A 17,060-nucleotide genomic window follows, 5' to 3' on the forward strand; every position below is an offset into this window, starting at 1 on the left:
ATTCTTTTTTTATGACTTGATTTAAACCCATCATTGCTTAGTACCCTTTGGTTACTGAAGTCTCCAACCAAAGAGACCAAGATACTTCTGCATTTTATTGTTCTGTTGTTAGGCTTCATAATAGAAAGACAAGCAAACCTGCAGAAGTAAATGGGAGAGAGCAAAGAACACGATATGGAATCAGGAAGGACGGCAAGCCCGGAAGCGGCGCGGGTGGGCCCAGAGGACGGACTGCATTTCCCAGGCTCAGTCACCACGCGGCCCCGCCCCCTCCGCCGCCGCGGCCCCGCCCCCTCCGCCCGGGCGGCTGGACTCTGCGCCCGCCCGACTTCCCAGCGGCCCTGTGCGGCCCGGGCATGCCCAGTGTGGGCGCAGCGGCCCCGGCCCTGGGAGCGTCCTGGCGGGAGTGGGTGGCCGGGCGCGAAGGGGTGCGGAGGGGCGTGGAGGAGCCGAGCGGGCCAGCGGTGGGCCAGGGGCCGGGCCGGAGCCGGAGCCGCGGGGGCAAAGCTGCCGGGTAGGTGCAGTTCTGCCGAACCAGGCCCTGGCGCCGCCCAGCCTGCGCGCGCGGCAGGGGCCCCGGTGGCTAGGGCGGCGAGGGCGTGTGAGGGCAGCAGGGCCCGAGCGCGGGGTTGGGAGGTGCGGGTGGGGGCTGCGCGCGGGGACGCCTGGCGGGAAGGTGCTGCGGCGGCGGGGCAGGGCCGGGGCGCGGGACGCAGCCCGCAGTAGCCGGCGAGCCTCTGCCCAGGTGCGGCGCGGCTGTCTTTAGCTCCGCGCGTGACGGGATGTGAGCGTGCCCCGCGCCTCGTGCACGGCTGTGGTGGCGGAGGGAGACCAGCTTCCAGTCGGGTTTGCCAAGGAGCTGGGGAGGAAACGGGTCCGAAGGGACCTGTGGGCTCTGAGCATCCGGGGAGCCCGGTGGGATGTGAGGATGCTTACCTTTAGTGAAACTGGAGTGGGATGTGACAGCCTCCTGCTTTCCGGACTTGGGTTTCTGGGTTTAGTGACTTAGAAAGTCCAGGACCGTGCCGCAGTAGATGCTTAATAAGTTCTCATGACTGTTTAGGAATTTAATGGCCAGTTGTATTTACAGGCTTACGAGACATTTTGTCCATGGGATGCTCGGGTTAAACAAAAATCCTCATCGCAAAACTTGAGTAAAAAGCCCCGACTGAGGGTTCAGACACCGGGGTTTTGAAGTTCGCTGTAGCCTTTCACGTGCTGTAATCTTGGGCAAGCCATTTAACTTTGGAGGTTCAGTTCCTCCGTCTGTGAAATGCTGTGAACCAGATGCATCTCACTCACGTCCACCACAGTTGGAGGGTTTCCTCCGTGTTATACAGTCTCTGGTCTCAAATCGTGGCAGGTTGCTTTTCTCCCTGCCTGAGCTTTTTGTCAAACCGGATAATATTTCTGGATATTCCGGATAATTCAAATAGGATCTGCATATAAAATTGAAGTGACTTGTCCCTCACAGGCCACTACTGGTCAGTAGGTAACCTGCCGCTTGGTACTTGCAGAAGCCAGTTGTTAATGGCCATGGTTCAGGTAACACAGCTCCTCTCCTTGGATTAGGACCCACATGCTTCCAGCTGTGTCAGCACCTTGTGAGAAACCCAGACTAACTAATCGGCTTCCTTAAACTCCCACATTAGCTCATTCTGTAGTGGGATTATGTTTATGTAGAAGTTAAGTTTTTATTTTCATGTTACTGCACTTTGTACTCAAAACCTATGAAAAATTTTAATACTCTTAATTCATAGATGAGGAAGTAGATGGTTAAAAGTGAATCCATGATAATCTTTAGAAACTAGTGTCTTATATATCATCATTGAGCATTAACTATTCACCTGTCACTGAGTAGCCTATCACTCAGGTGTTTTTTGTTTGTTTTTAAGTGGGAGAATTAACAAAAGTTTCTTACCCTAGAAACTTCTCTACCTGAAGTGAGTGCATCTGGGTAAGATTTGACCCAAGGAGAAGATGGTACATACAGTGTTGTGCAAGTTGCCTTCCCTCTGCTGTATTCCCTGCTCTTCCTGTTCTGGGTGGCAGTAGTCCAGTTGGGTCAATAAGGTACAGTTTGGTGAAGCGGTCATTAGGGAAAGTGTGCTTATGTTTTGAAATTCGAGGTGTATAGAAGCTGCCTGTGAAATTGTCATTATGGTCTATCTCTTAAATTAAAAATACCCTAGATTGGTTTAGTCAGGTTTGAGAATTTTAGAATCCCAAGTCCTTAATTAAATTTTTGAAAATGGGTTTTGCATTCACCTTAGACATTACATGGGAGCGTAGAATTTTAAAAATACTTATACACGTGAACTTTCAAGTTATTATTTTATGAAGCTAGATTTCTCATTCACCTAAGAAATAAATAAAATGGGAAAGCTGTAGTGTGTTAAAGAATGTTTATACACGTGGACTTAACCTTGTTTTGGCCTAGTTTAAAATTCATTGTTTCCTGCCTGCTTGTTGAAATTGTACATGTATGTATACATTTAAAGTTGGAAAACAGGGAAGGCATATTTGGGGGTCTTGGTGGGAAATTTCACATCATACTTTGAACTTATCTGTGTGCTGGAGGGCCCTGTGTATGAAGTGCATATTTAGTAATTTTTGTTAGAACTTTCATTTTGCTCCTGTATTTGTATTCAAGTAACATCAAGCACAGATATTGCTTAGGAGGATATTGTAGTGTAATTATCACCCATCTCATGATCTCAAATCTCAAAAGTACTTGGGACGTGTAGGAGGGATAGTTAGGGACATCAAGGCCCAGAGAAGGGATTACTAGTCCATGTAAAAGTGAAAGGGTGGTAAGTGATTTAAAAATTTATTGATTTCAGGTTTTTCAGTAGTTACAGGTGTAACTTCACTTACTTAACAGTGCTAGTATCTACCTAAGTGCTAGAATCTACTGCACTCCTATTAGAGAAGTATGTGGAAAACGTCATCATGTAGAAATGTACGTGAGTAACTTGAAGATAAATATTTTTCCCCGCTTATGCTCCGTCTGTTTCCAGGTGCTTCATGATGAGACATTTGGGGACACTTCTCTCTCCTTTGTGTAGTTGATAGTTTGGGCGGTGAAGAGATGGCTGACAGTGTCAAAACCTTTCTGCAGGACCTTGCCAGAGTGAGTACGTCAAGTCATCTTTTGACCCTTTTGCTGCAGGAACTGACTAGAAAATCCTTTAGGTATTTTTGAAATTTTTATCATGTTTGTTGGGTTCTTCACCTACAAGTTTTCATTCTAATCCACACTACTCGAGGGAGAGGTATTATCCTGCATCTCGCAGAAGCTTGGGAGAACTGTCTAGTGAGTGTCTATAGTATTGAAACCCTGTTCAGCTTGGCCCCAGACCCTCTTTTTTTCTTTGATAAACTTTATTTATCAATATATATATATTTTTGGCCATGCCACATGGCTTATGAGATCTAGTTCCCCGACCAGGGATTGAACCCGGCCCTTGGCAGTGAGAGCGTGGAGTCCTAACCACTGCACCACCAGGGAATTCCCTAAACTTTATTTTGGAATACTTTTAGAGTTGCAGGGCTGTACAGAGAACTCCCCTATATCCTTCACCAGGTTCTCTAATGTTAACATCGTATGTAACCACGGTATGTTGTTGAAGACCAAGCAGTGAACATTGGTACAGTGCTATTACCTGAACTACTTTGTCCGGATCTACATTATAGGACCTGTCTTATTCTCCCATTCTACAAGGCGGAGATGATGATGCTCTAGAAAAATGTCCCGTAGAGATCTGTTCAGGATGTAGTCACCCACATGATCAGTAGCATAACATTCCATCATAGTGGCTGTCTGAGGTCTAATGCCCTAGTTGTAGCCCCTGTAGCTCTATTCCCGGGAGCAGGAGAGAGGCCAGTTCTGACGGGGAGTGGAAGTGTTTAAAAGTTTATTATCTTTGAATCAAAGAGGGGGGAATTGAAGGAATATCTTAGAAGGGCCAAAGAGAATTCATGTGATCTTCTTTTAATACCTTATGTCCTTTTGTGTGATAAAATTTCAACCCTGGATCAGTTGTACAACATGAACTTTGTGTGTCTGTCTGCCCCACTAGACTGTAAGTATCTCAGAAGTGGGGATGCTGTCATCATCCTAGCACATACTAGGCCCTAAGCCATTTGAACTTAACTATCTTAATTTTAAACTGTTTGTAGAAGATTTAGAAGTTAAAAAGCAAAATAAGATTAAACATTACTCATAGATAAAAGACCAGGTAGGTGCGTGCTGCCAATTTATGCTCCTATCGGCAGGTACTTCATAAACTTGTCCATTTCTCTGTATCCTGACAGTTTTCTCTAAAATTTGTTTTGCTCATAACAATAGGTGAAAATGCCATTCTTAAATCCAGGTTGGCCATTGCTTCCAGAATGCCTTTTTCTGCTGCTGCTTTTTTTTTTTTTCTTTTTCTGGCTGCGTGGCATGTGGGACCTTAGTTCCCTGACCAGGGATCGAACCCGCACCCCCTGCATTGGAAGTGTGGAGTCTTAACCACTGGACCACCAGGGAAGTCCCCTTTTTTCTGCTTCTTGATGAAGTTGAATACCCTAGTCCTTCCCCCTCTACTTTGGACATAAATCTGTTGTGGTACTTACTAAACTATAAATTTTTATTTCTTTATTTTTTTCTTTTGGTTTACTTGTGTACTTTTCCTGCTGAGTTATAAGTTTCCTGAGCATTTCCATATGTTGTCTAGCTCATTGAAGATGCTCAATATGGGAGTGGGTGGATAAATGAGTGCAGTCCTTTGAACTGGGTAATAGGCAGTTCTGATGTTTGTAGTAATAACAGTAATCTTTCTGCCATTGGGGCTCTTCCAGTCATTGGCAAGTGCCCCCGTCAGTGACTTATAGACTTAACAGCCCTCTTCCTCAGCATACACTGTTTAAAGCCATTCTTCTCCAGCTACACTACAATGTTGTTTCTGTCTTATGTGGCATGCTCTTATCCTACAGCTTTGCACACTTTTACAGTGATTATTTCTTTGTGTCTTCCATTAGCCTTGGTCCAGCCCTGGTTCTTTCTTGAGACCAGTGTTTAATCTACCCTAGTATTGCTAGTTTAGTACAGGATGTAGATCGTACTTGTAGACATTAGATTGATATTGGAAGAGTATAGAGGGGGGCAATAACTTGGCTTTATAGTATCGGTAAGTGTTAGAGGGAGTAGAAAACCACTATTTTGCAACCATGTTATTCAAGATTGGTTTGGGCAAGAATTGTTGATGCTAAATCTAGGGGAGAGGACTTGATGAGCAGGATATTTGCCTGGTCTCAGAAATGTCTGCCCACAGATTACTTATTAGTTGCAAGGAGAAAAATTTGCAACCATACAATGGAGCTGGATAACACCTTGACTGAATATGTAAAATTGACATCACCAGCAAGGTGAGACAGACATCACATGCCTCTGGATGTAATATCTGGAAGGGCACACCATCACTTATGTGATATTCCTGCCAAAAATATGTAACCTGGGACCTAATCATGAGGACACAGACCTAAATTGAGGGCATCCCGTAAAATAACTGACCTGTATACTTCATAAAGGAAGACACACTAAGGAGCTGTTCCTGATTAAAGGAGACTGAAGAGATATGAGAGCTAAATGCAACATGTGATTCTGAACTGATGTCTGATACTTGAGGGGTAAAAATGCTATAGAGGGCATTACTGAGACAAATGGGGAAATTGGAATATGGACTGTAGATTAAACTGTTTCAATATTTAATTTCTTTAATAGATAACTATATCTATATATTTCCTAAGAACAATATTGTTCTTAGGAAATATACACTGAACAATTAAAAGTAAAGAGACATGACACAGCAACCTACTCAAATGATCTAAAAAAATGTATATATATATATATATATATATATATACACACACACACATATATATATACATATATATATAAACAAGAATAAATAACAATGTGGCAAAATAGCTGGTGAATCCTGAGAAAGGGTATTAGGGAGTTCTCTGTTCTTGTAGCTCTTCTGTAAATTGGGAATTATTTCAAAATACAAAAGTATCAAGGGTCCGCTAAGCTTTGTAGCAAACTAAGTACCAATGATTTCCACTGTTATTTCATCACTTTCCTGTATGTAACTTTGGAAAGTCTTCTGATCCAAAATCTTCCCTCTTTAAAAGTAATACTCTTGTGTATAGGGAATCAAAGACTCCATCTGGGGAATTTGTACCATCTCAAAGCTAGATGCTCGAATTCAGCAAAAGAGAGAGGAGCAGCGTCGAAGAAGGGCAAGCAGTGTCCTGGCTCAGAGGAGAGCCCAGAGTATAGAGAGGAAGCAAGAGAGGTAAGGAGTGGAGGCTGATGTCAGAAAACATCTGAATTCCCTTCTGTGGGCACTTTAGGAAGTGATTAAACTTAGTATAGAATTCAGACACTACATAGTGACTTGGAGTTTCAATACCCCATTATTTGTCTTTTGTGCTTTCTCCCCAAAAAAAGTTACAGGTGATTTCCCCCCACTCCCCTCACATTGAATTAAACCGGTGTCTAGCAGTAATCCTTGTTCAAAATGTCGTGGTGTTTAAAAGAAATCAGGATGGTGAATAGAGAGCCATAAAAAAATTACTTGGATTGGTGGATACTTCTAGGAGTGCCTGTGTGGATTTTGATAGAAGAAGCTCAGACATCCTCTTCTAGTCTCCAGTCTTGGAATTTAGAAAATATAGTTTTTTGTGTGTTTGTTTTTTTTTAAGAAAAACTGCTTCTCTTGAAATATTTTTAGCCTTTTCTTATTGACATTAGGAGAGAACATTGGGATAACAGTAGGTGCTGGAAAAATAAAATGTCAACAAAAGATGTAAAAAGGAGAGCTACTGAATGATACTATGGAAATAGCCTGTATGCCTTTTAAGCTAAATACATGTGGTCTTTTCCAGTGAACCACGTATTGTTAGTAGAATTTTTCAGTGCTGCGCTTGGAATGGTGGAGTATTCTGGGTAAGTTCTTTTTCGTCAAATTCCAGGTGCCTTATAAGCATCTTTATTCAGATTATTTTGGTGTTCATGGTTCTCAACTGTCTTCTTGAAACTGAGACAGGTAGCTTTCGCCTGCTGATACGTGCTTAAGGCCACGACTCAGGATTCTGTGCACCTTCACTCATTTTATTCCCACTCAGAGAAAACTTGTATGTAAATGTCAGGAATAGATAGCCCTGAATATACACTCTTTTCTTAAATGACTTACAAGTTTTAATGTTAATAGGTAACAATTTCTTGTGACATCGTCTGGACATTTTGGTTAAGAGCAACTATGAGGGCTCAGAGGGGAAAGAGATGGATATGGGCAAGCTTCTCCCTTTGTCTGGTCATAGCAATGTCCTCGAATTGATTACTATTGAAACTCATACCAGAAGGTTGCCTACAGCTGACTGAGAACCAACACAGGCTTAAGTGAAATTTGAGTACTTTGAAGAACAAATAGTTAAGTATTTTCTTGGACTTGAAATTCAGTATAATTCAACTTGTTAATCTAAACATCTCACAGATGTTTTTAGGTGTTAGCTTTAATTAATAAAATATGACTGTGTACTTAGTATATGCCTGTAGTTTGGTGTGACTACTAATTGAAGTGTTCTTCTAGCCCCCCAGAAGTTTTACTGTTTTCGTAGGCAGTGTCAGGTTTGTACTCCTCAGCTGGAGAATTGGGAAATAGAACTGAGTCCAATTTTGGTATCACTTCAGGGCTCCTAATTTGTAAAAGACACTTCCATCTGGAAAATAATTACGCTGAAACTTGGAACTCCTGTTTTAAAGAAGGGCTTTTAATGTTTACCTTATTTCCTCTCTCCTTTAGTTCAGTCTCCTTTTGTTTTATCGAGTGTTTATTCCCGTGCTTCAGTCAGTAACGGCCCAAATTATTGGTAAGTATGTCCATTGCCGAGGTGGGAGGTGTTTCCCTGTGTCTCCCTCAGTCTATTGAATACTTCCTCTGTACCTGCAGCTTTAGATGTTTTTAACTCAAATCTCTCAACAACCCTTTGGGTATTGTTACAGATAGCATTTTATAGATGAGGAAATGGAAATTGGTTACCAAGGTTAAACCGTTAGTAAGTGGCATAGCTGGGATTTGAACCAGGGTGGTTTCCTGCATATAGTGTACTGCTGGTCACTGACATATCAGTCACCACCCGGTAAGCAGGTTTGTCTCAAGGTAAGCAGCACATCTCCGTGGCTACTCTGAATTGGAGTTGTGGCCAGAATTTGGTGTGTCTATGAAGAATAAGACTCTCTGAAATAGGTGCAGTGATGTGCTGGCAGGAACCAAAGATGTATGTGTGTGGAGTAGGGGTTGCATATTTGGTCTTCTGGTTTTCCATCTCTCCAGTTAAACTAACAAGCCTTTCCGCCCTTCTTAGGTGATCCGTCACTACATGGGGATGTTTGGTCGTGGCTCGAGTTTTTCCTCACGTCAATTTTCAGTGCTCTTTGGGTGCTCCCCCTGTTTGTGCTTAGCAAAGTTGTGAATGCAATTTGGTTTCAGGTAGGTCCAGGGCAGAATGGAGTCTGGGTTTTATGGCATAATGGATCGCCAGGTGGCAGGTTTCAGCCTGCGAAGTTAGTGGCCATGTAGGGAGCGATTTCACTGCCTTAACTTTTCTTGGTCAAGCAGCCAGTGGGTGATCTCTGTGCTCTTGTAAAATGGAGTTATCCTCTCAGGTCACCAGAGCATCTCATGGCCAGATGTCCAGGGGCTTTTCTCCCCTGGCAGGTCTCATGGCAGATCAGTGGCCTTAGCTTTGGGGCTGGGTATTGAGGCCACTTAATTCATGTTTTGCTGAGCTCCTTTCTCTCTTACAGGATATAGCTGACCTGGCCTTCGAGGTATCAGGGAGGAAGCCTCACCCATTCCCTAGTGTCAGCAAAATAATTGCTGACATGCTCTTCAACCTTTTGCTGCAGGCTCTTTTCCTCCTCCAGGTGAGACTGGCCTTCTGGGCATATGGAGCAGATTAAGAAAAGAAGATTCACTAGAGGGAGCTTCAAAAAGACAGGGTGTCACATTTATACTCAGCAGATACGTTTATGGGAGGCAATGATTTGTAAATCATTTTTTCACAGAAACAACTAGAGACTTAAAATCATAAAACGGTAAAGAAACATGAATTTGCCTGCTCCTCCCTGCCACCCTGAGGATTCTTCACTCTCCTGCTATTTAGAAACTTGAGAAGCAACTATCAGGCTATCTGGGTAGAGAGTGATGACTCAGAGTGGCAGGTGAACAGTGTCAGGTCTCTGAAGCTTTGGAATTAAGATTTTCCATACTTGTTCTTCAGGGGATGTTTGTGAGTCTCTTTCCCATCCATCTTGTTGGTCAGCTGGTTAGTCTCCTGCATATGTCTCTTCTCTACTCACTATACTGCTTCGAATATCGTTGGTTCAATAAAGGTAAGCCTGTCTAAAGAAACTCAGAACTTGGAGGCCCAATTTGGAAATGGTGCTGCTAAGTAGACTTCTTAAATTCTTCAATACTTAGGCCCTTGGCAAATCGTCTTTGTAATGAAGCAGCCTTTTTGGCAAGAGGGGACTTAGATTTGGCTTGGGGGGGTTAACCCTTAACTTTGTTGCTGGGGAATGTAGCAGTGTAGCATCATCCTTATGGAGCTTAATGTCACGTAGCTCTGACAGCCATAAGATGGCATAAATGAGCACGAGTTATTTTGAATTAGAGAAATTAATTTGACGTTGGTGCATACAGATTATTTTGGGGGATATTTTGAAAGTCCTTGGCATATTTGGGTGTGGTTGGTTGAAAGGGGTTAATTGATTCCTAGAGGATAGCTGCCTTTTTTTGATTCTTGCTTTGTTCAAGACTAATACTTACAAAGGATTCTGGTGTTGTAATTCAGAATTCACTTAGCCTGCCAGTTTTGAAATTGTGATTGTTCATTTGTAAAACCTTCGCATAGAAGCTTTATCAGATTTGGACAATTCTAATTTATATGCTTTAGTTGTATTCTAAATGGCAGGTCTGTACCTACAACTCAAACCTCAAATAAATTGTCTACCATATTTAGTCATTTGACTAAAAGGAAATATGCAGCCTAATTGTATTGGCTCCTTGTTTTAGGAATTGAAATGCACCAGCGATTGTCAAACATAGAAAGGAATTGGCCTTACTACTTTGGATTTGGTCTGCCCTTGGCTTTCCTCACAGCAATGCAGTCCTCCTACATTGTCAGGTAATTTGACTATAGGGACTTGAAGGGGACTGGTAAAAATACTCAGTGTAGGGAGCACCTTCTGTATGCCTGGTTCTGTGCTAGGCATTCTGCATTCTTATTAGCTTTTTTTTTTTTTTTTGCCCCGTTTTGCGGCATGCTTAGTTCCCCAACCAGGGATCGAACCCGTGCCCCCAGCAGTGGAAGTGCGGAGTCCTAACCACTGGACCGCCAGGGAATTCTCAGCATTAAAATATAGTCTGCATGATCATATATGCCATATTCTTTCTTCTGTTTTGCTTCCTCGAACAATGTTAAACATAGCCAGCGCTTAGAAAAATCCTTTTTTTTTTTTAAGATGTGTTTGATACATTAAGGGTCCATCAAGCCATGATATTTAGCACTGGAGGCAAAGAACTTTGGGCTTCTAATATCTTCAAAGTCATGGCTGTTTTGAAGGTGACTAATTATTTCTTTTCTTTTCTTTTTTTTTTAAACAGTGGCTGCCTATTCTCTATCCTCTTTCCTTTATTCATTATCAGCGCCAATGAAGCAAAGACCCCTGGCAAAGCATAGTAAGTATTAGCCAGTATTAGCTAAAATGTATTAAGTTTTTTTGGTCTAAAGTGTTGGGGCCATAACACTGCAATCATGTGAATGAGACATTTTTGTTAAGGTTTTTTAAAAATAACCTTACATTGCAGGAAACTATTAATATACAGTTCAACAAGAGAAACACTTCTGGGATGTATCCCAAAATTTTCCCCATGCATATGTGCACATATGTGTTTCAGAAATTGCTGCTATTATACATATTCTTAAAATGTAACAGTTCACCGAATAAGGCACTTATACCTGTAGTTGAGCTCATTTGTAAGAATGGCCAACTTTATAAAAATAGCCATGTGTTCTGGCTACAGGAGTTTATTGATAATGACAGTAAAACAAAGTATTTTAAAATGAATCTTTAGTAACACTAGCACTCTGAAAGTTTTATCACTTCAGAGAAAAGCCCAGTCTTTTGATCAATTTTGGTTAAGTCAGTGAGGATATACTTATTAGAAATTTCCAATCTGCTTTGGGTTCTTGCATGTTCTTGCTATCCAGTAAATGCTAAGTGTGTATCTTAACGTAACTAACTTTCTCTTGAAGCTCTCCTGAAAATGAAATACACATAGCATATGATATCTTCAGACACAGCTTGAAGTTTGTACCCTAGAAAGGTACTTCTTGAATCAGAATTAATCTAAAATAGAACTTTATTTCCTCTAAGCCCCGATACTGCAAATGGTGATACTACTGCACTTCTGACAGGACCCAGTGCATTCTTTAGTTGCTGCCTGTTTAATCTGTGTGTCTAACCTCTGTACATGCTTGATCAAATTTCTGGTGTCTTGTTTTCCCCTGTATCATTTTAAATTGAAAGTAGTCAAGTAAGTTGTCAAATAATTAAAACAATTTTGCTCAACTGGGGGTGTCTAACAGGTTGGGTCTCTTTTGCCTTTTAGCCTTTTCCAATTGCGCCTGTTCTCCTTGGTGGTTTTCTTAAGCAACAGACTCTTCCACAAGACGGTCTACCTGCAGTCTGCCCTGAGTAGTTCAACTTCTGCAGAGAAGTTCCCCTCACCACACCCATCTCCTGCCAAACTGAAGGCTGCTGAGGGCCACTGAGTCGCCTGCCACCCAGAGGGGATGGGTGGGATTGGAAGGATGCCGCGTCAGCTCTTTTTCTTATTCACCTCCCCGACCAGGGAAGGCAGGACCCACTCTGCCAAGGGCCCTGTGCATATTACCTTCTCTCTGAGGAATCGGGATTTTTGTCTGGTGCACGTAAGGCAGAATCGTCCTGACACCAGTATGGATTTTAAACACCGGTGAGTCTGAAAGGACCACAGGTTTTTCTGCAGCTCTTTTCTAGCATTTGCCAGCCCCCGTGCCCGGACTGATTTGAATACTTTTTCTCCCTGTGCCATTTATCCTCCCACCTCCCCTTCCTGCCTTCCACCACCCTTGGATGAATGGATTTTTGTAATTCTAGTTGTTGTATTTTGTGGACCTGTTGTTTTGGTTTTTCTGTGAAGCACACTTATTGGATGTGGGAAGTAAGGGAGACTCTGCTGCTCCTGGTCACTCCCGTTATAGCCATCACTGTCTTGTTTCTTATAACTCAGGCTAGATTTGGTCTCTTGCTCCACTGCAAAAAAAAACAAGCCTGAAGAGATGGGACAGGAGGAAAGACCTCACAGCCAGATCTGCTGGGTTTTGAGGAGTGGTTTTCTTTCTTCCCCTTGAAGGGGAAAAAGCTTTTTTCACTGGTACATTTAAAGCTCCCCCAGCTATAGGGAGGTACCAATTTTGGACAAGTGCCACTGCAACACAGAATGCTCAGAGAACCTGAACTTTTAAACTCTGGAGGTCTGAACTTTATTGTTGGCCACTGCTGGGTCTGTCTGGTATGTCAAAGGAATATTGGGTGCTGCAAATAGGAACTGAAGGGGTAAACTTATTAAACCCATTAAACCTGTGATTGGTTGGTGTTTTCCTGTCATTTTAAAGAGACTAAATATGGGGGGAGGGGCAGGCGTCAAAGCACTTGTACAGTTTTAAGACATCACAAACGTGAGCTTGTTTCCCACAAATGTGTAATGGTTGAAATTTACAAGTCACTTCAAGAAACATATGCATGGAACCCAGGACTTGTCTTGGATAATTTGGAAGATTAGTTCTGAAAAATGTTCCCTGAAGAAGTTTGGGTTATGTGATTATAATCATGTTAACATCTTGTGAAAGAATTTGGGATTGAGTTGTTTTAAAGTCTATATGTGCATCCGTCCTGTGTACTCATGAAGGAAGAGAGGGCCTTCTATACTTCAAGAATTGAACATTCATTAGGGAAGAGATTAGACATTTGGTTAACAGAAACCTTTACTATGTACAGGACAAAGTAAGGATTTAAAAATCGTTGCCAGCAGATGTGAACCAAATTTGAATATAGAGGTTTTAAAATAGTGGGTATTTTGGAAGTAGGTGTTTCCAGCTCGTGAACAAAAAATTGTAAAAGTTTAAGATTTATTTTCAATATCCCTCTGGTCATTTGACAGTAGTATTGCAGAGAACTACTTCCAGGTTGCCGAGGGGGTGGTTGAAGAAGACCTCAGTATTTCATCAGCTTGCAACTGATCAGCGACTGCCTTACTTAAGATTAGTTGTCGTAGTTTTTAAAATGAGATTAAAATGGCCGCATCTTTGCTGCCTGAAATTTGTATTTGTGTCAGCTAAGCTGGTCTTAGAAGGGTGAGGGAAGTTGAGCAGAGGAAGGCAAGTGATATTATCCAGCACTGTGCCTGGCTATAGAAAATGCTGTAAGTCACTGGATGTGAGGAATCTGTAAAGTTTTATTAGTGTAACTGAGAGGCCAGGCCTGTACAAAGGCTAGATTACCAAATGTCTATTGTTGTAGGTATTCCTAATTTCATGAGATGTACACAAAAGCAGTGTAAACTTCTCTTTTCACTAGCATATGGGCGGTGAGGGCAGCGATTAGGAAATTGAGATCAAAGGGAGAGTAGGCTCTGTTTTTGCCAAGTTCAGAATGGCAGTTTAAGGCAGACTAATAGTAACTGAAAATAAGGGAGGGCACATCACTACAGACGAAAGTGAGAGCTTGAGTTTCAATCATACAGCCAGGAGGAGCTAAGGAATCATGTTCACAAATCTCTCTTCAGGGGCAGACATCACAGCTTGGACAGGTATGTGTGTTGAAAACACGACCCTTTTATCCTATCTAGAGCTGAGTTGTCCATTATAGTAACTGTACACAGTAAATGCTTTCTAGACCTGAGTATGTTAAGTCTGTTGGAAACTTTTAAATGGACAAATTCATGCACTTACTTGTTCATTGCTCTGCACTTGGTAAGGGGCCAAGAGAAAATTTAAGAGAAATTGTGACAAACTGGAATAAACCCAGAAGAGGGCAACTAATGGTTAGGGGTTTGTGAACCACCTTAAAGGATAACTTCTGTGGGAATAAAAGGGCAACTATAGTTGTTCACTGTTCATTTTCCATCCACTTACTTTCTGATTATAGAAGTAGTACATTTGTTCAGCTTCTGTGCTCCGTGGTTACCTGTGTGGAGGTTGCTCTGGTAGATATTACTGGTTCTTCAGTAGTGATGGAAGGCTGTTCAGCAGTCATTTCACCAACCCCCTTCTTTGCCCCCACCTTAACATTCCTCCTGTGCTATCGTTCAACCCACAGAAGCTATAAGGAAGCTGACTCCAGGTCACTGTAAGTTTGGTCTTTTTAACAATGAGAGCTGTACATTCAGTGAAATATTTTGGATAAACCTAAAGCGAGACCATAGAACCAGTAAAGGATCAAGTGAGGGGAACAGATGACTTAAGTACGTAACAGTCATTTGAGCGCTTTCTCTGTCAGGCTCTGCAAGGCACTGGGGATTCAAGGGTGAACCAAAAAGATGACTGCTGTCCTCTTGGACCTAACGATACGGTGTAGGAGACTGAGAAATGATCAAATTCTTAAGAATTACGTGTTCAAATAACTATTATTTTCCATAGGTCTCAAAGTTGGATAAAACATTGGAATTCAGAGAATCTTTGAGTAGGATAAGAGATTATGCCATGTGTTCAGGCTTCCATCCTTGGACTCATTCTCTGATTTCAAGTTTAAATGTTGTACCTTCAGACCTGTGGGACAAAGAGTAACCATTTGATCATTTAGATAAGTAGTTCTTAACCATGGGTTAACAGCAGCATCATTTCAGGAGCTTTTCTAAGATACACAGTAACCCCACCTGGACCTGGAGGAAATTTAAGTAATTCTAGAAATAAAAGTTAACAAATTCTAATAACTACTTTCATAGAAACTTGGTAAACTATTGCATCCATGAAGTAAGAACAGATTGTGAAAAGGGGACAGAATAGGAAGGTTCTTGGAAGTTAAAACAGTTGTGGAAATAAAATGAGATGGCTTATAGAAGTGATGCTGAGGATGCTAAATTAGAGAACTACAACGTAAAATTGAGGAAATTTCTCAGAACAAAGAGCAAAAAGATTAAGACATGGAAAAAGTTAAGAATCGTGGAGGTATCCAAGAATCAGATCTGACATTTGTTTCAGAAAATGAGAACAGAAGCATGGAGACAATAAAATCAGGACATTTTCGGGACTTAAACGATGAAAATTGGACTTTTCATATAGATGCTTTTCACTGCCAAGTGAAAAGCAATGAAAGGAAGAAAAAAACCAAAAAACCAGATGGGATCTCTATGGAGAAACACCAGGAAAATAGGTTACCTCCAAGAGACTTACTCACATTGCTATTAGACTTCTCAAGAACAACTCTGAGTAATAGAAGATAAAATTGTAGTGCCTTGAAAGTATGCTTTTATGTGTGCTTGTCTGTATATGGGATGGGTGGGTCCCAATTTCGTTCTTAGAACTCTAAACCTAGCTATGCTATCAAGGACAAAATAAAGGCATTGTTTGCTTTCCATTCAGCTTTTCTGAAAAAGTTACTTGAATCTATCGAAGTGAAAATTCCAAGAAATAGATGACTAATTAAAACAAACACCCAACCAAACAACATGAAACAGTGGAATCAGAGTGCATTGAGAAGAAATCTTGATAATACAGCTATACAGCATACTTGGAAAGGTGGGTTCGGGGGAGAACATCTTCAAGAAGAAAACGTACTGTTACTCTGGTCTGCTCCAGGTGAGATGAAGACATGTTTCTTTCGATCAATAATATAAAAGAGGTAAGTAGACACTTCAGGAAAGACCAAAAGCTCCACATGAATGACAACTCCTATAAAGCAAGCTAAAAATAGCATTATTTTAAGCAACTGATAGGACTGTAAAAAGTTTTTCGGAACCAAATCAAAACTTCTGGTCCAATAAGTCAGGAGGGAGAGAGATTAACTGATACCCTGAATGTTCGTGTATAATCTCTGGGTTTATAATAACTAATTTTCCCCATGATTTTGCCATCCAGACTTTTACTTATAAGATAAGCCTTTCCCTATCAACTGATATTAAAGAATCATCCTAAAAATAGCATTAGATTTTTTAGAAATTGTTATTGGAGTACAGTTGATTCTTGGCTTAGATTTTGAACTGTATTCTTTAGTAGTATATTTTGACTTCTGAAAAAGCTGACTTAATTGTACCACCTGGAAAGTCAAACATATCCCTTTAAGAAACAGGTTTAGTAATTTAAAAAAAAAAGAACCTCGATATCTTAAATGTTCTTGAAGCACTATTTTTTTTATGTAAAGGACTCTTTCTAATTTTAATTCCCTTTTTTTTTTTTAAAGAAAAACTCGTTTTGAAGCATTTGCTTGAAGTTCTGCAGTTTCTTCAGGTTCAGCTTCATTTTCCTTCTGTTAATAAAATTACACTGAACACATAAATACAAAACGAAAAAGCAGATCTATTGACTCATCCTGGGGTGAACCTGGTCGTGTAAATTTTGAAAACTACACGTGCTTTTGAAGTACTGATTTAATATGCTTTCAGTAAGTTTGGTCGGTTGCATTCAACAGTAGAGTAACCGCGAAGAGAAAGGAGTGCCGCAGGCACTAAATTTGAACAGTTGCCGGATGCTCCCATTTTTGTCGGTGTGGCTCGTGCTCACTGAGATGTGTAGGGAATGGGAGTGCGTGTCCGAGAGGTGATGGAATTGGCTGCTGAAACTTCGCCCCCTTCCGTGCCTTCAAGCAACGTTTCTTTGTGTGTGAGGAGAGAAGGGGAAGAGAGGCAAGGCAGCTTTCACTGGCAGGTTACTTACAAAGGGGTGAGCAAAGCACCGCCAGGCTGCAA

The 17,060-nt window shown here is 41.5% G+C and overlaps 1 protein-coding gene across 13 annotated transcripts; it reads left to right on the forward strand.

The window, feature by feature from the left end:
• The first annotated feature begins 348 nt into the window (after positions 1-348).
• Positions 349-16,026, forward strand: EI24 (EI24 autophagy associated transmembrane protein). 13 transcript variants are annotated; one of them, XM_060160712.1, is made up of 13 exons: positions 371-514; positions 1,927-1,983; positions 2,844-2,962; positions 3,069-3,133; positions 6,199-6,344; positions 6,937-6,997; positions 7,854-7,920; positions 8,416-8,540; positions 8,858-8,977; positions 9,334-9,445; positions 10,128-10,239; positions 10,719-10,793; positions 11,727-12,750. In XM_060160712.1, the coding sequence occupies exons 4-13, from the start codon at positions 3,092-3,094 to the stop codon at positions 11,887-11,889; spliced, it is 1,023 nt and encodes a 340-aa protein (XP_060016695.1). In that variant the 5' UTR covers positions 371-514; positions 1,927-1,983; positions 2,844-2,962; positions 3,069-3,091; the 3' UTR covers positions 11,890-12,750. The 13 variants fall into 13 exon arrangements, with proteins under 13 accessions (XP_060016705.1, XP_060016695.1, XP_060016701.1 ...); XM_060160718.1 differs by lacking the exon at positions 2,844-2,962 and adding an exon at positions 11,371-11,441 and having other exon boundaries at positions 1,927-2,073; positions 3,021-3,133; positions 11,727-11,854; XM_060160719.1 differs by lacking the exons at positions 2,844-2,962; positions 11,727-12,750 and adding an exon at positions 15,739-16,026 and having other exon boundaries at positions 1,927-2,073; positions 3,021-3,133.
• The last annotated feature ends 1,034 nt before the right edge of the window (positions 16,027-17,060 follow it).

The sequence above is a fragment of the Lagenorhynchus albirostris genome, chromosome 9, assembly GCF_949774975.1.
Source record: "Lagenorhynchus albirostris chromosome 9, mLagAlb1.1, whole genome shotgun sequence".
NCBI classification, from domain to species: Eukaryota; Metazoa; Chordata; class Mammalia; order Artiodactyla; family Delphinidae; genus Lagenorhynchus; species Lagenorhynchus albirostris.